The sequence below is a fragment of the Perognathus longimembris genome, chromosome 11 (assembly GCF_023159225.1).
Source record: "Perognathus longimembris pacificus isolate PPM17 chromosome 11, ASM2315922v1, whole genome shotgun sequence".
NCBI lineage: Eukaryota > Metazoa > Chordata > Mammalia > Rodentia > Heteromyidae > Perognathus > Perognathus longimembris.
This window is the reverse complement of record NC_063171.1, coordinates 66,085,973-66,106,564: the sequence shown is the minus strand read 5'-3', so window position 1 is coordinate 66,106,564 and position 20,592 is coordinate 66,085,973. Positions and strand designations below refer to the sequence as shown.

Here is a 20,592-nt window from a genome sequence, read left to right as displayed (position 1 = left end):
TTGTTTATGTAGCCATGATCTTGTTATTCTCTACTTAAGGACTTTTCTAAAAAACATGAAATGGATCTTAAGTCATGTATTTAGACTTTGCTATGATAAATCAGGTTATATGTATTTATTTTAGACAAATACATTAGTAGAGATGTTTCAAGAGGACATGGTGTGTAAAATGTTCCTAAACTTTAACAAAGAATTTCTCCAGCTTTCTTATTTCTTCAAATTTCTTTAATTTACTATCCTGTCAAGTGAACATACTTCGGGGAGATAAACAGATTCTTTAGCTTTATTTTCTTGTGGGAATGGAACTCAGGGCCTTTGCACATGCTAGGCAAGTGCTGTAGCACTATCGCTATATTGCTATAATAGCAGACTTGTCTGATGATTTGGAATAGACCTAGCCTTGCCCGTAGGTGTTTGCCCCTGCCTCATGCCCACTGGAGGGTTGTCTGTTGAGTCTTTGTCAGGCTGTTTAGAGGATGTTTAGTACTTATTCTAATATGTAAATTATGCAGAGCATAATCATCCATAATTAACATTGGAGAAGACCTGTAGCATACTGTAGTACTTTTGGGGGATCTTAACTTGAATTTAATGCCATGCAGTATTGATCAAAACTCAAGTTGACTGAATAGTCCTGTTGTTCTTGTTTATCTAAAATTTATGCCTTGGTTACTGGCAGGCTCTGGCCAGAGACCAGTGGATGCTGAGAGCTGAAGATTGTTCTTCAAGGTTATCCTAGGCAGAAACATTTGCTGGACTTCATCTTCAAAAAGCAAAAAGCTTGTCTGGAGGGCTTCACTGGTAGAACACCAGCTGAGCTGGTGTGCTGGAAATTGAACCCCAATATGGCAAAAAAGAAAAAAGCCAGCTCTGGTGTCGTATAGTCTGGGTTCACATCTTGCCTGCATCCCCTATTGGCTATGTTGAAACTTATCAAGCTGCTTAGTCTCTATGAGACTCAGATTTCCTGTCTGTGAAATGGAGTTAATAGTCCCCTTAGAGGGTTGTGAAGATGAGATTGACAGAGGTAGGCACTGCGAACAGTTCTTGGCTTATCTTGGGTACTGAGTTTCTTTTCTACTTTCATATTCCATTTGTTTCACTTTCTCTGTCTATTTTCAAAAATAATTTTATATTATATACTTCATGTATTCTACCTAAAATATTTCTTGGAACAAATCAGAGTAAGAATACATAAGTGTTGGTTTCTTGGCACATTGTATTTTACATAAAGTATAGCAATTAAAATATTCACAGTGGCTTTGACATAACTCTTTCTGAAATTACAGGGATTCGGGTACTTTCATTCTCTTTTCTTTTCAGATCAAACACACATCAGTGAATACATTTTCTGTACTATTTGTATAAGTGTGACAGAGGTTTTCTTAAGACACATCTTAGTGTAATCTCTTGAGTTAAAAGTTTCACTATCATTTGAAATGTCTCAAGACCAGAGCAATGCATTCATTTACAACTTTTAAATAAATAAGAGCCAGACTTTTATTTGCAGTCAGGCCCCTTGAAGACATTTACAAAGAATTAGTTGTTTGTTATTGCTATGTGAGTTGCAAGAATGGAACATAAAAAAAAAAGAAATTCTTTCTTCAATACTTCCTTCCAGGCTGAGTCATCACTAGAGAGCGGGAAGGGCAGCAGCAGAGAATTCAAACCCCAAAGCTGATTTCTCCTGGTTGGGGCTCAGAGGGGAGCCATCATGAGCGATGTTACCATTGTGAAAGAAGGTTGGGTTCAGAAGAGGGGTAAGTGCTCAAGAAAACTGAAAATAATATTGGTAAGACTGCTGAGCAGTGAGTGGTTGGCGTCTTGATATTTTTTCTGATGCTGTTAAAGTGAACTGTGATCTAAGAGAGAAATGGTATTTAACATGTATGTTAAAGATATGCTTATTTAGGCATTTCTTTGCATTTCAGAGTTACAATAATTTATAATCTAGTTATGAAGTTAGATTTGACTTTCTGGTATGTTGTGTCCATACATGTTTACTGCTATATTTTTTGTGGAGTCCAGAGATTCTATAATTCAGAGGTATCTCTTGAGAATCACTTGACATCTAGAAGTAGTTGCTTATACACATTTAATAACATAAATATGTAAATAAAAGTATCCAGTTAAGGTAGTTTGGGTGGTAGGTGAGGAAGGACTTGAAACAGTAAAGGGGAAAGGTTTACTTACAAACCCTAGTACCATAAATTAGGTAAGTGAAATTCTATGTAAAAGGCCAAGTAAGGACCAGGATTTTCTGTGTGTGTGAGAGAGATTCATTTCATATTTTAATTTTTCATTATGCAGTTTTAATACTTTGTGTTTATATTACATTACATAAAGAAGTATAAATTTATTATTTAAGAAAGAACTCTTTGCTATAAAGCTTAGTTGATAACCTGTCAGGGTACCTGCTTACATGCTCCATGTGTAGAACTTAAGAGTTTAGATTAGTTGCTAAGCAACCACTGTTTATCCATGTGGCCAAGCATAGGGTATGAATTGTTCTATTCTCAGAACATTTTAGTTTCTATGTGCCTTATCTTCTGGTTAAAAGTGACCTTTTAAATGAGATTTTTATAGTATTCAAAGATCTGTAGTTAATACTTGTCCTGAAAACTTGTTGTCAATAAATTAAATATAGGTATGAATTATTGAGCAAATCAGCCTTATTCAATTACAATTTACATACATCAAAATTAAATAATGTTAAGTTTCATTTTAATGAGTTGTGTCATGTGTCTACAGTGGAGTCACAAACATTATAACCACAGTACAGAACATTTTCATCACTCCGCAAAGTTCCTTTTCTGCCTCTTTTAGTCCAGTGCTGGTCCTTCACACTCTGGCAATGACTAATCTGCTTTCTTCTATTCTAATTTTCCTTTTCTAGAGTTTCAGTTAAATGAATAACACTATTAACACTATTAACACTATTAAAATTCATTCAGGCTGTATATATAATTACTTTGTTACTTTTTTAACATTGAGTAGAATTTCCAGGTCTGGATATATTACTATTTATTTTTTACCAGTTAGTGGACATTTGGGCTGCTTCTAGTTTTCAAATTATTAGTAAAATTTCTCTGAACATTCGAGTGCATGTCTGAATGGTACGTTTTTATCTGTTTTGGGTAAAAATTTGGGAATGAGGTCGGGTTATACGGTAAGTGTATGTTTAACTTTATAAGAAATATGTGTTTAAAAACTACAGTGCCTGAATTAAGATTAATTTACATGTTAATTTGGAAAGTACTTACAGATTTCAGTGCTTTATGAAAGTACTTTTTTTACTTCTTAGCTTGCGTATTTTGCTTCCTTAGTTTTCTTAGTTTGTTTTATATAGTTAGAAGTTATATTTGCTTTGAAGATAGTTTGTTAATGAAGCAGGAAATTTCACCAGTTTCAAGGTCTAAATGATAGAATTCAGTAAATTGCAATAACATTGAAGATTTATACTAATTTATGAAGGCTTATTTGCTTAATAATTCTTTAAAAAAACCTAACTGTATTAGCCTGTTTTTTTAATATCATAATAAAATATTTGAAAGAAGCTTCTTGATAAAGAGAAGTATTTTCAGCTGTTTTGGAGGTTCAAGGGATGGCAGCTGCATGATGCCATCCAGGTCTGGTGAAAGTTCCCTGGCAGGTGGCAGGTGGCACAAGCCAGAAGCCAGTAGAGGCCAGGGTTACACCTTTCATAAGTTTTATAAGTTCTCTTGTGAGAACTAAAAGAATCCTTGGAGAACTATTTTCCAGCAGCATGCCTTCAGTGCTCCGAAGACTTCCCTCTAAGTGTAATGCCCCTCCCCTAAGGTGTTATGACCTCCCCTAAGTGCCACCCTGGGCTCAGGTGACCCACTCTACCCAAGTCGTAGCGCTAAGCAGTACCTTATAATGTGGTCAGTTCCTTCATCACAAAATCTAATGTATTAGTAGTAGTCAGCTCATAATGCTACTAGTTTGAAAGTGGTGCCGATTTAACAGGTAGTTTATAAAAACGCATTCTGAAGGAAATGCTTTTTTGTGTCCCTTAATGTTAGTTATTTAAAAGTCTTTCTACACTGATCTTCAGGTTGCCTATCTAGAGCCACAGTTATATTTCTTTCCAATCCTTATGTTTTTAGTATCTTTTTCTGGTCACTTCTTATTGGGTGGGATCTCTGGTAGAACATGACATGTGGAAGTATTGAGTGGACATTTTTACTTTATTTCTCATCCTAATGGGAAAACATATTTTGCCACCATGTATCCTATTCATTGCTTACCTTTTGTTAAGTTGAAAAGCTTCCTTTCCTTCCTGGCTTGATGATTTTTATGAAATGGGTTGTTCAATTTTTTTTCAAAATTGAAGTAACCAATTTTTAATTTAGAATCTGTTAAGAATGTGAATTATGATCATTGCTGGAATAAATCTCAATCATGATGTATTTGAAAGCATAAGTTTGGATTTATTAAGGATATTTGTTTATACTTATAAGAGTTAATAATTTTCATTTCAAGTTTTGGTGGATTTATAAAATTGGTTGGGAAGTATTTCAATGCTTCTTTATTTTTAAAGGAATTTTCATACGTGGATTATATATATTTTTTAATGTTTTTATTTCATTTTGTGTCAGTTTGGTAAATGGTATTTTTTTAAAGAGTGTCTACATCTAAGTTGCTTGTTAGTATTGAACATAAAATTGTTAAAAGATTTTCTTAATCTTCCTTTATCCTTTTAAAGTTTCAGATTCTTTATTAATATTCCCTTATAATTGGCACTGGTATATGATTTTTTAAATAATATTATTAGGAGTTTGTTTCTTATTATTTCAAAGAGCCAACTTTGTGCTTTATTAACTTCATCCTTTGTTTTCTGTGTAACCACTTTTGATTGTAGTTTTTCTTGTATTTTCTGGCTTCTTAGATAGAAGCTGAGATGACTTTTTAAACTTAAAAAAATGTAAATACCTCATTCCATGATTTTATCAGTAGCATAAAGGGCCCGGATCTGGCTATGCAGAGGGTACACTTCTAGACCTTTTATATAGGAGTTGTTTTTGAGGTTGGGTCTTGCTTTATGTGTGGGTCTGGTTTGGGATGTGATAGTCCTACTTGTGCTTCCTGTGTTGCTTGGGATGACAGACAAGTATCGTGGTGTCTAGCCATTGTGATTTCCCTGTAGTTGAGATAACAGGTACTTGCCACTGTGCCCCATTGATTGAGGTCTCATGAACTTTTATGCTTGAGTTGACTTTGAATCAGCAATTCTATGATCTGTTTGAGCCACGGTCCCTGCCTGTGTCCTGTAAGTTTTGACATAATGTGTTTTCATTGTCACTTACTTAGTGCAACATATTTTCCAACCTCCCTTTTGAATTCTTCTCTGATTCATCGTTAGAACAGTATTGTTTTATTTCAAACTATGGGGTTTTCTAGATATATTGGTACTATTGATTTCTGTTCTATATTGGGCAGTCCTTATGGAAGATACTTTGCATAATTTTACCCAATTGGAGGTTATTTTTAGTGGTTTTCCACCCTCTGGTCTGCCTTAGTTTTTTGCTATTGGGACTATAGAGTTTTGTAAAAGTTTAGTCAGAGGACTGGAAGCACGGCTCACATGATTGAACACTGGTCATGAGTGAGCAAGTCCTGAGAATATGACGTTCTGAGTTCCATCCTCAGTACCAGAAAAAAAAAAAGTTACCAGTGGTCATGACCATCTATAATCCTAGCTATTCAGGAGACGGAGACTTGGAGAACTGAGGCCAGAGTAAGCCGGAGTAAAAAAAGACTGTGAGAACACATCTCGTAGCACAATACTGGAGGGTGTGGTTCAAATGGTAGGACCCAGCTGTGAGCAAGACAGCCAGGTGAGAGTGTGAGGACTTGAGTTCAAGCCCTAAAAGGGAAGGAGGGAGGAAGGGAGGCAGGAGAAGAAAGAGGAAAGGAAGGGAAAGAAAGAAAAGGAAGGCAGGCAGGCAGATAGACAAGAAAAGGCAGATTTGGTCAAGATAACTAATGAGCTTTATCTTGTGTGTGTTTACTTACTGATTTTTCCCCTCTAGTTCTGTTGCTTACTCTGAGGGTGCTAAAATCTATACTTGTGAATTTATCTGTTTTTCTTTGTAATTCTGCCTTTTCAGCTTTAGATATTTTGACACGCCATTAGTGATTACATTTAAATGCTGTAGCTGGTTGACATATTGGCTCATTGCTTCTTTCTTTTTTTTCTGGAGATACTGGGGTTTGAACTTAGGGCATTGTGGTTGGTAGGCAGACACTCTACTACTTGAGCCATGCCCCCAGTCCTTTTTTGCTTTCTTTTTTCTCCTGATAAGGTCTCATACTTTTTTGCCACAGGTCAGGCGTGGATCAAGATCCCTTACCTCTGCCTCCTGACTAGCTGGCATTTCATTTTTTGTTCCTGAGTTATCCTTGAACCAAAAGATTCCCCTCTTCCACTTCTGAGAAGTGAGATTACAAGTATGCGCCACCACAACCAGCTCTCTCTGTGTATCCTCTTTTTATTGGTAGTAGTCTTGAAATGCAAGTGTCAGGTATCAGTAGGACTATTCCAGATTTAAAAAATCCTTGCTTGCATAGTTTACAATGCAAGCAAAAAATGGCTGTCAGCATTTTTCAGCTAAACTGCTTCTCTTACAGATTGCATGTGCGTGGGTCCTGCTTTTTAAAATGATTTTGAAAGTCAGCTTTTTCATTAGGTCTTTCATGTTTAATGGCTGAATTTCCTACTTGGGCCATTTATTATTTGTTTCCTTTCCCTTCTTTCTTGCCTTATAATGATTTGTTATAACTTCAATATTTGGTTTTCACTATTTGTTAGCTATGCTGCTGCTTAAAATTTTTATTAGTTTGTAGTGTTATTGTTGATGTAATTGAGTCTAGGTTTTGTGTTAGTCAACTTTCCATTGGTATGACAACTACCTGAGAAATCAACCTAAAGCTAGGATTGATTTATTCCAGATCAGATCTCAGAGATTTTTTTTAGTCCATGGGAATTTATCCCTGCTGCGGCCATTAGGGCCTGTGGTGAGGCAGTACATTGTGGTGGGAGGCCTTGGTAAGGCTATTGCTCGCCTCATCATGCTCATGAAGAAAAGAGAGACAGACAGACAGAGCCATAGGGTCCCAAAGTCCCTTCAAGGAATCACTAGCAGTGTTTTAACTAGCTAGTTTTAATCTAGTGTTTTAACGTAGCTAGGCCCCATTTCCTAATCTCGTACCTCTCAGTAGGGCCACAGGCTGGTGACCTAGCCTTCAGTACATGGCCTTTTCCGAACGAACTGTAATTTGACCTATTGTTAACTTATTTTCTGTTAGTCCTAGTAGAAAAAGTTCCTTGGCTTTACTTTTTTTTTTTTTGCCAGTCCTGGGTCTTGAACTCAGGGCCTGAGCACTGTCCCTGGCTTCTTTTTTGCTCAAGGCTAGCACTCTGCCACTTGAGCCACAGCGCCACTTCTGGCCATTTTCTATATATGTGGTGCTGAGGAGTTGAACCCAGGGCTTCATGCATACGAGGCAAGCACTCTTGCCGCTAGGCCATATTCCTAGCCCTACTTCCCCCCCCCCCCCCCATGCTATTTGCAGTTTTATCTCCCTGTACATTCTCATGTGGGTGAGATTTCCCCACAACTGTAATTGTTTTTTGGAGAATACCCAGAAAACCCTTAGATTAGAGGGAATAATGATGGAGGGGAAAGTCTAGAAACATGGACACAACTTAGAGAAATGCTGTTTTGTTACCATTTTAATTTGCACTTATTTTTTAAGTGATTTCTAGGGTAATAGCTTTCAGCTAAGACGATTTTGTCCCCAGATATGGTTGGCAGTGCCTGGAGACATTTTTAATTGATACATTGTGGGGGTGAAGTTGCTATAAATATCTGGTGGGTAGAGACTACAGTGCTGCTAACCATTCTGTAATGCACCGGACAGTTACCAACAACAAACCATTTCCCAGTTCAAAATATCAGTATTGCTGAAGGTTGGGAAACTGTTCTTGGGGTTACAGTATGAATCCTTAATTTAACAGTTTATATAGACTTTTTATTTTACTTTATTTTAAATATATAACCTTTACAAATACTGTTGTTAGATTTACCCCACTTCTTCAGTTCCTTGTGATATAAGCCTCATAGATCATTTTTACTTGAACCATATTTTTTAAGAACAAGAGAAATATAATGTTTTATATTTACATACTTAAAGTTTAAAAGATTTCTTCCAAAGACTTGTTTCTGAGATTATTTTTCTTGAATCTGAAGAACTTTTCTCCCCACTTATCTTAGAACCCATTTATTGGTGACTAGTATACTCACTGAAAAAGATGTAAAGGTTTTCATTTCATTTAATCTTCATTATTGAGGGATGCTTTCACTGCATATAGAACCTCTAATGATCATTTTGTCTCTTTTATAATTTTAAAGACAGCATTTAATACCTCCTATCTACTATTGTTTCTAAATTACTACTTTAAGTAATACATGAATTTCTCTTTGGAAAAGTTCAAATAGTAAATATATAGAATACAATGGTGATTTCTTTACTCTTATTTTTCAGAAATAATTTCTATGAAATTGTACATGTCAGTAAAAATCCAAAAAATTTCTTAAGTATATAACAACAAATAAAATAGGTCAAATCCATTAAGTAGTGTTTGGAAATTGAGACTAACAAGATTAAGTGGGACCCAAGAAGAAGGAACGATTTAAGAAATGAGACTGTTCACCTTATTTCATGTAAATATTTGCATCTTTTTTGTCTAACTTTACATACGTGGCATCATGTCTTAGAAATTTGTTTATACCTATAATATGATATCTCAAAAGGAGTGGTCAGTGTGGCATTGCTTGCTCTAAGTGAATTTGTTCTCATCTATCTGTTTAAAAATTTATGTACTTTGTGTGTGTGTGTGTGTGTGTGTGTGTGTGTGTGTGTGTGTGTGTCTGTCTGTCTCTGTCTTTGCCTTTGAAGTGCGGTTGTTAGGACAATTTCAAGTCCTGATTTGCCATTTACTAGTGACTATGGGCCAAATACTTGGTGTACCCAAGGTTATCTGTCATGGAAGTAATGGTAATGCCTGTTTAAATGGTCACAAGAATTAAAGATCATAATATATAATTATCTCTTAGCACAGTGCATGAGACATACTAGTTAATAAACAGTACCTATTTTATATATTATCTTTATTCAAAGAATGTTGCTAGGTTTGGCATCAGTTTTATACTGTTAAATTTAGTATTTAGATTCATTATTTTCTTCTGTGTAAATTAGCAGGATATTTGTCCTTTTAACATTTTCTTTGATTTTCTTTTCTTTTTTTGCGGTGCTGAAATTGAACCTAGCTAGTGCCTCATCCATCCCAGGTTGTCCTCTACCATGAAGCTATACTCCCAGGAACTCTTTTTAACCCTTTAATCATGAAATTTTATTTTATAATACATATTTCAAGGTGGGCAGTTTAGGACCACATGAATTAACATGTAAGATTTTGGCTTTATTTGTAGTAGAAGAAAACAAAAGGCACAATAGGGAATTTTTTAATCACCTACGATCTAGTTATATTAAGGAGAGACATTTAAATCATGTTCTAGACAAACACTTGCTCACAAATGATTATGGGGAAGGAAGCATCCAGAAAGAACTGTACTCTGAATTTCTAAAATTACGAGTAACTGAAAGCTTTCTTGCACGTTTTTTATTTCCATTAGGATAAGAAGCCACTGCAAACCAGAACATTAAGAAAATCCTCTAATGGTGTCTTCAGAAATTTATAAAATGTAAATACTGATTTGGTTGGTCTTTAAGATGTGTTTAACTGTGAGGCTATTTAATAATGTGGATGTGATTTGTCATCCAGTATTAAGTTCTTAGTCATTGATTTTTGTGCTAAAAAATAATAGAAAAGAGGGAAACTGCAGCTTTCATTACAGACTCCTTGACTCCCTGTGGAGTTACCATAAACTCCCATTTTGCCTCTGGGTAGTGGGTTTCCAGCATTTCTCTCGGGCTTTAATTTGCTAAAGCTGTGCACATATGTAAAAAAAAAAAAAAAGAAAAAAATAGATTATTTTAGGGGAGACGTAGGTGTAGAATTATTGCTTATGTCATTTCTTAAGCAGTTAATGCTCTTAATGCTTAAAAGAAGGCTAGCATTGTTTGCACAAAAAGTTGGTGATTCCCTCCCCCAAATAGTAATGAAATTACTTCTGTTGAGTAAACTTTTTATGTCATCTTATAATAAAAGCTGAAAAAACCCTTTGTTTCTATTTATAATAAAAAATGCTTTTCTATATGTACCCTTGATAACAGATTTTGAAGAAATCATGTAAGATGATAAAGCATTTGAATGGTACAGTAGATGTAAAAGAAATTCAGTTTAAAAGAACATTTGTTTTTACATTAAATGTTTATTTGAAATCAAATGATTTTGTACATAAAGCTCAATAATATAAAAGCTGTGTTCTTTTTCCTTAAAAAAAAAAAAAAAAAAAAAAAAAAAAGAAAATCCCCTGACTTGTCTTCATTTGCTAAGTTGTTAGTGCGCCACATGCCCCCTCCTCTTTCACAGTGCTTCTGACCATACTTAAAGCCTCCTCCTCAGGGCATCTGGCTGGGAATGCTCAGTTCCCAGGCACTCTTTTTTAAAATAATTTTTTGTATTAATGAAAGATTACAGATGTTCACTGGGTATTGCATGTATGTTTATCAGAACTAGGGAAGGGGAACACCAAAATGGAGAGACAAAGGGTAAAAGGTGAACCAGTGCAACAGCAATACTTAAAAGACAATATGCTGTAAACCAACTAACTGTACATTTCATGGGAGGGTGGGATGGAGAGGGAGCTGCGGAGGGGGGAAGGTGGGAGAAAAACAAAGGAGGAGGTAACAAGTTTGATAAGAAATGTACTCACTGCCTTACATAGGTAGCTGTAACCCCTCTGTACATTATTTGACAATAAATTCTTTTTTAAAGATTATAGGTGCTAACAGGAATCAACACAGTGACTTTAGGTATCACTATTTTAATTTTCCATTATTTATACTTGTAGAGGATGAGTATAAAACAGAAATGATTATTTCTCTCCCCTGTCTTTCCTGTATATTATGCTCTTTTACTTGGGCCTCATCTTTTATAATATAAAATTTTACATTTCAGTAATTGTTATTGAAATCATTATGGAAGTACCAGTTTTAGCTTTTTTCTGTATTCATTATACTTCTGTCTTTTCCAACACTTTGTCTTAGATGAGTCTGTGCAAAAGCAATAAGTACATACATTTTTATTCCTCATTGAGAATTATATTAGGCAAATAATGTCTATTCTGGTGTTTGAACTCAAGGTCTCATGCTTGCTCAGCTTGTTTGGCTAGTGCTTCGCCACTTGAGTCATGCCTCCAGCCAGGATTTTTGCTGGCTAATTGGAGATGGAGACTAGCTTTGAGTTGTGATACTCTGGATTTCAGGCTCCTGAGTACCTAGGATTGTAGATGTAAACCACTGGTATGCGGCTGGTCATTTTAATTTCATTCTGTGGTTAAACTTTATGACTAAAAATGTTTACAGGAACATAAGAAGCTGTAACCTCGCTGTACATCACTTTGACAATAAATAAGAAAAAAGTTTACAGGAACACTAATTTTCTGATATTACATGGTTGGAAGATGATATGTTCTATACAGAATTCATGAGTCAAGAAGTAAAGGCATATATATCTATATAGATATATAGATATGTAATATTGAACAATGGTAAAACCAAATTAAAATGAGGCTAACAAAAATTGGAAAGTTATTCACAGAGGGAATCTTGATTTCTTTTGTAGAAGTCGGGCGATGTGGGTATAGGTAATAACTAAGAAAGAAGCCTGATGATGTCAAGTATTTGTTTTGTTTTGTTTTTTGCCTGTCCTGGGGCTTGAACTCAGGGCCTGAGCACGGTCCCTGGCTTCTTTTTGCTCAAAGCTAGCACTCTACCACTTGATCCACAGTGCCATTTCTGGCTTATTCTATGTATGTGGTGCTGAGGAATCGAACCCAGGGCTTCATGTATACAAGGTGAACACTTTACCACTGGGCCATATTCCCAGCCCTGATGCCAAGTATTAAAGGTAGTGATTTAGAGAATCAGGATGTTTATGTATGAGTGGTGGACAATTTCAAGTCTTCCCTTTGATATTCTTCTGAGTGTATATATTCTACTTTGTATATACATTAATAATGAATCTATTTTACATGTCCTAATTGTGAAGATAAAGAATGTTTTATGTATTAATATGTATATAAAGTGATTGGATAGAAATATACCAAAATTCTAAAAGTGCTTATTTTAGAGAGTGAAAATTTTGTTTCATTACATTCCTTAGTGTTTTGTAATATTCCTAATGTGAATACATCTTATAAGCATATTTTGTGGAAAAATATATTAAAGGAAAATGTTTAGGAGTTCCTAGACTCAATTTGTCACATTTATTTGACATTAATATGACTTATTTTTTATTTATATAAAATATATATTACTTATATCTTATTTATATAAAACATAAATTTGTGAGTGTGTGTATATGTGCGTGTGCTTGAACTCAGGGCCTGGGCATTTTCCCTGAGCTTTTCTTGAACTTTTTGGTAGTTTATTGGTGATAACAGTCTCATAGACTTCCTGTCTGGGCTGGCTTTGAACTGTGATCCTCAGTCCTTAGCATCCTGAATAAGTAGGATTGCAGGCCTGAGCCACTGGTGTCTGGATTTAGAACTATAATTTAATTAAAGGAATTGTGCACCACATTCTTAAATGTTTATAAATATATAAGGTTTGGCATTCTGCTGAAAATATAAGGAAATTCACTCACCTTCCCAAGTATCTAGTATTATAGGCTGAGCCACTGGTGCCTAGTTCATAAGTAGAATTTTTTTTTTTTGGCCAGTCCTGGGGCTTGGACTCAGGGCCTGAGCACTGTCCCTGGCTTCTTTTTTTTTGCTCAAGGCTAGCACTCTGCCACTTGAGCCACAGTGCCACTTCTGGCCATTTTCTGTATATGTGGTGCTGGGGAATCGAACCCAGGGCCTCATGTATATGAGGCAGGCACTCTTGCCATTAGGCCATATCCCCAGCCCCATAAGTAGAATTTTTGAGACTGCTTATTTTTCTTTCTTTTAGCTATTTAATTTTTTTAAATTTTTGTTGATTTTATTTATGTGATACTGAGGAACTGATCCCAGGGCCTCATGCATGTGAGGCAAGCACTCGGTCACTAAGCCACATTCCCAGACCCCATTAAGACTACTTCTCAAAACACCTTTTATAAAATTTGAAGATACATTAATATTTTTATGTTTGACTTAATCCACAAATAGAGTTTTTGAGTACTTTGTAGGTAGTAAGTGAATAATAGAAATAGAAAGGCTTTTGCTTTTAGCTGGGTTTTTGAAATAAGCTTCATTTTTAGTTGTTTTAAGATGGAAACTTTCATGGCTTGTTTTTCCTTTTGATGGTGCTAGAGTTGAGTTACGGCTTTACACTTGCTAGGTATCTTTCAGGAAGGTCTTAAGATATACATATCTTACATTGCAGACTACAGGGATAGTAATGCATTTTTTCCAGTATCGTCTTGTAGATCAGTGTAGCTATGTTAATCATCTGCTGTTGTGTAGGTGGACCAATCTAGTATTCAGTTACTTAAAAGAACAATGATTTATTATTTCTCATGATTCTGTTTTAGTTCCGTGGGTCTTTGGTTGATCTCAGCTAGGGTCACACGTGGTTGACTAAGGTAGCTGGCATGAATGAGCAGATTCTAGAATGCTTGCTTCCATTTTGGGTCATGGATGGCTGAGAGTGCCTCAATTTTCTTCCATGTTGCCTTTTCCCTGAAGGGCAACCTGAACTATGACGCAGCCTGGGATTGATGCCTAGAGCAGAAGCTACAGGCCTTTCTACAGACTCGTTTGAGAAATGGCACAGCACTGTTCCAATACAATTTGTTGAACAAAGAATTCGTGAGTTACCAAGATTGCAAGAGTCCCTTTCTTGATAGGAAGAATAGCAATGAATTTGCCATCTTATCCACCACAGTAGCATAGTGACCTCTATTTTCTATGATGATTATGGCCTGTCTTTCATATCATTGATTTCCTTTAAATTTTATATCTTCCTTTTCCTTCATTTTTAGTGAATTTTTACAGTTTGTCTTCTTTTGTGTGGTGTAGAGGTCTTGCTCTGGATTGAACCCAGGGCCCTGCCCTTGCTAGGCAAGTGCTCTATCATTTGAGCTATGCTTCTAGCCCTTTTTGCTTGCTTGCTCACTTGCTCTTTCCCTTTCTCCTTTCTCTCTCCTCTCCCTTTCCCTTCCCTTCCCTTCCCTTCCCTTCCCTTCCCTTCCTTCCCTTCCCTTCCCTTCCCTTCCCTTCCCTTCCCTTCCCTTCCCTTCCCTTCCCTTCCCTTCCCTTCCCTTCCTTCCTTCCCTTCCCTTCCCTTCCCTTCCCTTCCCTTCCCTTCCCTTCCCTTCCCTTCCCTTCCCTTCCCTTCCCTTCCCTTCCCTTCCCTTCCCTTCCCTTCCCTTCCCTTCCCTTCCCCTTCCCTTCCCTTCCCTTCCCTTCCCTTCCCTTCCCTTCCCTTCCTTCCCTTCCCTTCCCTTCCCTTCCCTTCCCTTCCCTTCCCTTCCCTTCCCTTCCCTTCCCCTTCCCTTCCCTTCCCTTCCCTTCCCTTCCTTCCCTTCCCTTCCCTTCCCTTCCCTTCCCTTCCCTTCCCTTCCCTTCCCTTCCCTTCCCTTCCCTTCCCTTCCCTTCCCTTCCCTTCCCTTCCCTTCCCTTCCCTTCCCTTCCCTTCCCTTCCTTCCCTTCCCTTCCCTTCCCTTCCCTTCCCTTCCCTTCCCTTCCCTTCCCTTCCCTTCCCTTCCCTTCCCTTCCCTTCCCTTCCCTTCCCTTCCCTTCCCTTCCCTTCCCTTCCCTTCCCTTCCCTTCCCTTCCCTTCCCTTCCCTTCCCTTCCCTTCCCTTCCCTTCCCTTCCCTTCCCTTCCCTTCCCTTCCCTTCCCTTCCCTTCCCTTCCTTCCCTTCCCTTCCCTTCCCTTCCCTTCCCTTCCCTTCCCTTCCCTTCCCTTCCCTTCCCTTCCCTTCCCTTCCCTTCCCTTCCCTTCCCTTCCCTTCCCTTCCCTTCCCTTCCCTTCCCTTCCCTTCCCTTCCCTTCCCTTCCCTTCCCTTCCCTTCCCTTCCCTTCCCTTCCCTTCCCTTCCCTTCCCTTCCCTTCCCTTCCCTTCCCTTCCTTCCTTCCCTTCCCTTCCCTTCCTTCCCTTCCCTTCCCTTCCTTCCCTTCCCTTCCCTTCCCTTCCCTTCCCTTCCCTTCCCTTCCCTTCCCTTCCCTTCCCTTCCCTTCCCTTCCCTTCCCTTCCCTTCCCTTCCCTTCCCTTCCCTTCCCTTCCCTTCCCTTCCCTTCCCTTCCTTCCCTTCCCTTCCCTTCCCTTCCCTTCCCTTCCCTTCCCTTCCCTTCCCTTCCCTTCCCTTCCCTTCCCTTCCCTTCCCTTCCCTTCCCTTCCCTTCCCTTCCCTTCCCTTCCCTTCCCTTCCCTTCCCTTCCCTTCCCTTCCCTTCCCTTCCCTTCCCTTCCCTTCCCTTCCCTTCCCTTCCCTTCCCTTCCCTTCCCTTCCCTTCCCTTCCCTTCCCTTCCCTTCCCTTCCCTTCCCTTCCCTTCCCTTCCCTTCCCTTCCCTTCCCTTCCCTTCCTTCCCTTCCCCCCCCCCCCCCCCAACAGTCTTGCTACCTTTGTCCATGGTTTTAACCTTGTGAGAGTCCTCCTTCTGCCCATGGAGGCTGGGATTATAGGTTTATACTGCCACACCAAGCTGTGATTTGTCTTTTCAGTTATTCAAATTTCTGTTCCTTTCATAAAGACTTTCTATAGTATGGGCTTTAGTTCTGCTCTGTTTTTACTTCTCTAGTTTTGTTTTCACATATCTATCCTACATAGCAGAAACTTTAAATTTCTTCTAATTTCATGGAATTTATTAATGTTTTTCACTGAGAATGTAAATCATATGTTTATTAGTAGGGCTAAAAAGGTCATGTCAGAACCAGCAGGGTGTTGTCTACCAGCAATTCTGAGACTTGTTTAGTGGAAAAAGGGTCAGATTATCCCCTTTTGAGGTATCTTCAGCTTTTGATCATCTTTACCAAACTTTTATGTATTATCCTGCTCTCAATCGGCTACTCATAAAATTGCAGTGAAGTGGTTCATATTTTGGGATTTAAAAATTCTGAAGATAACTAGTTGATATGTTAGCTTGAGAGTTGAGACAGTCTGATGAACAATTTGGAAAAACTTTATCTTGAGCCATGTAAAGATGGGAAGAACATTAAGTTCCTCTTCTTTGTCACAAATACAATTATAAGCCAGAAGTCATCACAAACTTTTCTGCCCTGTGATCAAGACATCTTAGGAGCAGGTCCAACCCAAGTAGGGCCTCTGACTCTAGCTCTGCCAATGTATTGTCTGTTGTACAACCACCCAGCTGGCCACTCCTGCCTTACAGTAACTGTACAAGTTTACGGTATTTGAAATGCTAACTTTTGGGGTAAATTATTATTCAGCATTAGTAATTTGTATAGATTAGAGCATCGGACCGATTCTTTTCCTCCACTCATCCTTTAAGGAGGAACAGTTTTAAGTCATATGAAAGGAGGTGTAGAAGTTAAAGCAAATGGGGGAGTAAGATGAGTGGCTGGAAGAGAGGTGCTCCGTGGTGACTACTGAGAAAGCAATTGCCGAGGTAAAGGATTGACAACCATGTTATGGTGGCGTTGGATGTTAAGTGAAGGGCAAATTTGAAAGCACGTTTTCAAGAAGCTGGTGGTAGTGAAAGAGGTATGGGTGTTACATGTATAATAAGAGCAAGTGAATAATTTTTAGAATAAGGAGATAAAATACATTGTTCCTGTGAAGGGAAAAGTAAAAATGTCTTTTACTCTGTGTGTGTGTGTGAAAATGGTTACGTGGTTTCTTAGACTTGAGTTCAAATTACATCTCTGTCCTTTTTTTTTTTTTTGTCAGTTGTGGGGCTTGAACTCAGTGCCTGGCTGCTGTTTCTGAGCTTTTCCTCTTAGCTTAGTGCTCTACCACTTTGAGCCATAGCACCACTTCGGTTTTTCTAGTAGTTAATTGGAGATAAGAGTCTCATGGACTTTCCTGTCTGGCTGGCTTTGAAGTGCAAACCTCAGACCTCAGCCTCCTGAGTGGCTAGGATGACAGGTACGAGCCACCAGTGCCTGGCTCTGCCATTTTTCTGTTGCATAACCTTGGATGATTAATGTTTCCGAGTCTTAGTAAGATGAATATAGTGTCTAATCAGAAGGCAGTTGTGATAGTGAAATTAAAGTCTGAAACTACTTGCCCCAGCTCTTAAGAACCATTGGGGTTTCAATAAATGTTGATTTTTTCTTTTATTCTTAGGATACTGTGGCATATGTTAAGAGGGAACATTATTTTCCCATGTCTTGAAGCACATGTGGTCTAGTTGAAAGTGAATACTAACTTTTTCACATCCTCGGGCTTGAATTTAGGGTTGAGGCACTCTTCCTTCCCTTTTTCACTCAAGGCTGGCGCTCAACCACTTGAGCCACACAGCTCTACGTCTAGCGTTTTGCTGGTCATTTGGAAATGCATCTCAGATTTTCCTGCCTAGGCTGGCTTCGAGTTTTGATCTAAAGGTCTCAGCCTCCTGAGTAGCTAGGATTACAAGTGTGAGCCACCAGCACTTGGCAAAAGTATATACTTTTTTTTGAATACCATTCCTGTGCTTTTAATTCTGCCTTATTTGCAACACGTTTTTCTCATCATCATTTAATGTATTTGCCACCATATTGCTGGTAGGACGAGCATGGGGAATCAAGGGAAGTGGAACAGGCCATGAAGTTAGATGTATGATAGGTGGAACTTCCCTGTTTTGAGTCTTATTCCTGGTCTGCAAATTAAAAGTTTAATTATAAGATGATGACCCTAACCATGCATTGTGTGACCTTGATCTATGAAGTTTAAGACATCTTTTTTTTTATGGCCTAGCTTATGTGGATATCGAGGCTCCTGATAAATTTACTGTTTTATGCTTCATTTAATGTTTGGAGGATTTGCGATAATTGGAGATTACTAGAATGATAGTGTGTATTTGGCTACTAGAAGGATAGCTATATCTCTAGCAATACACTCAGCCATGAAATCTAGTTTTGTTCTCTTACCAGTAATCAATAGTAGAAACATAGAAAAACTCAACCTGCTTACTAGGGTTACCATTGTAGCCTTTACTTTTACCCAACAGTGAACTTAAAAGGAAAGACTAATCAAGGTAGTTGTATAAATGTCTTTTATTGTTGTTTGAGCAAGAACAGTGGACATTCTCTAGTACAGGAAGCAACTTTTAAAAATTTGCTGGCAGAGCTAAGAAGTCAGACTGTCCTTGACACTTAGATCAAATGTTTTAGAGCCTGAGTTTCCTTAAATCTTCAACTGAGAAGCAACATTTTGGCACAAAAGAAGATTTATTCTGTTAATTTTTGGTTTCATAAATGATGAGCCTAATGAATTTGCTAACAAAAACAAAATCTTTGTATTTTTTACTAGTTCCATTTTTTTTAAAGTTTCAAGTGCACAGCACTTTAAAATGAGCTCAGCTGTACTAGCAGATAAACATGTTGGTTCATTTGACCCACAGCTACTGAATGGAGCCTGGAGGGGCACAACTTGTTCTTTACCCTGCCCCTGGCAGCATGTTTTTCTTCCTCTTGTTTCTGCTGAGGGAACTAGACTGGAAAAAGTGACGTTCCTTATTTAGGTTCACCTGCATTGTTGGGGGGGGGGTGGGCGGCAGGGAAAAGGATTTCCTCACCATTTACTTATCCTTTGTTTTATTTTAGTTATTGTTGCTAGTATAAAGCATATGCTTCCCCTTCTGTGCTTATACTATAATAACTATATTAAATAATAACATGACCCTCATTTTTATTTTTGGTGGTACCAGACTTTGAACTCAGTGCCTCATGCTTGCTGGACTGGTGCCATACTGCTGAGCCATGCTTCTGGCCCTATTTTTCACTGGTTGTTTTTAGTATGGGGTATCTATTTGCTTTCCAGTGTGCTCAGAGAATATACCTACTTGAAAGGCTGTTAGCCATCCCCACTCTGGGACCAAGGCTTGAATCAAATCACCTAATCTAACAATACTTTTATTTTGTGTCCCCTGTCCTTACACATTATGTCTTCATTGCGCTCCTCTGCACAGTTTACGTTATGAAGTGTTCACAAATGAATTCTTACATGGAACTCTTAATTTATTTCATTTTGGGCATTTACTTTTCTTAACAGCGCCTCCAGCATTTTCAGCTGCAAGGATAACTGTGGGAGAAGCTGTTGTGGGATGACTGTACTCAGTGTAGATCCAAGAGCCACACAGAAAGGAGACTGTGGGCAAGTTGCAGGGGTTGAATGCCGTCACCCTCCAGCATTTCTGGTTTAACTGCTTATTTTTGCCATTTGCACCTCCGATATCTTTAGTAGCTGTGGGGCTCATGAGTGACTGATATTTACCAGATTCAGCGTTCTTAATTGCTTTTAAAAACTGTTACTAAGTTTTGTTAATTTATGCATAAAGGAGTTTTATTGATGATACTTGAGGGTCTCCCTGAATCAGTGGAGGGGCGAGGCTACTTATATCAGGGCTTCATAGCTAGTAAGTTGTGCTCCCCCCCTTCCCTCCCTATCTGTTCCTCCTCCTTCCCTTCCTCCTTTCTTCTCTTCTTAATTCCCTCCCCACTCCAACTCTTCCCACTCCTTCCTCCTCCCTCCCTTTTGCTGATTATTTTAGAGATGGAGTCTCTCATGGACTTTTCTGCCTGAGCTAGCTTTGAACCATGATACTCTCAATCTCAGCCTCCTGAGTAGGTAGTATTACAGGACTTAGCTACTGGTATCCTGGAAATAATTCTTTCTGTTTCTAAAAGAGCTGAACAAGAGTACTTAGTAACTTGAGAATCTTGCTATTGAAGGTTGCTGTTCTTTACTGTATTGATTAGCTATTATACTGTAGGTTGAGACACTTAGTACTTTATTTTCAAATGGAAGTTATTAGGGGAAAAGGGTGAGATGTAAGATTTGTAAATACAGAGGTATGTAGAAAATGATAGTTCAAACTTTTCAGGAGATAAAAGCATAATTATTTGTTCAACTTTGTACTTGAATAACCCTAGAGGATGGATAGCCTTAGGTCGGTGCATTTTTTTTTTTACTGTGTTTTTATTAAAAGAAGATTTAGATTCCTTGTTTAAAACCTTGCATATTTGTTTTGTTTTGTTTCTTTTTTTCCCCCTCAGGCAAAAGAAAAGAATCTGGACTGTTCTTGCTGATATTTGTGGCTCTCAATGATCAGAACAGAGGTAGATAGATTTCCTACAAAGCTAAAAAGCCTAAGGTCTGTCATTCACACAGCGCCTTTCTGAAACTGGATCTAGGTTGGTTATGGTCACTGTAGTTTTTAAACTAATTTCCTTGCTATCACATCTTACCTCCCACCATTTCAGGTTGTGTTGAGGTGGGCACAGGCTATTTG

The 20,592-nt window shown here is 38.1% G+C and overlaps 1 protein-coding gene across 3 annotated transcripts in view; it reads left to right on the top strand.

Moving 5' to 3' along the window:
• Positions 1 to 20,592, top strand: part of Akt3 (AKT serine/threonine kinase 3) — a 190,379-nt gene that overhangs the window by 9,123 nt on the left and 160,664 nt on the right. For 2 of the 3 annotated variants that reach the window (XM_048357470.1, XM_048357471.1), the window contains exon 2: positions 1,622 to 1,760. In XM_048357470.1, the coding sequence (XP_048213427.1) occupies positions 1,715 to 1,760 (46 nt within the window). In that variant the 5' untranslated portion in view covers positions 1,622 to 1,714. Of the gene's footprint in view, positions 1 to 711; positions 1,761 to 20,592 lie in introns of those variants that run through there. The other variant, XM_048357472.1, reaches the window with a different exon arrangement.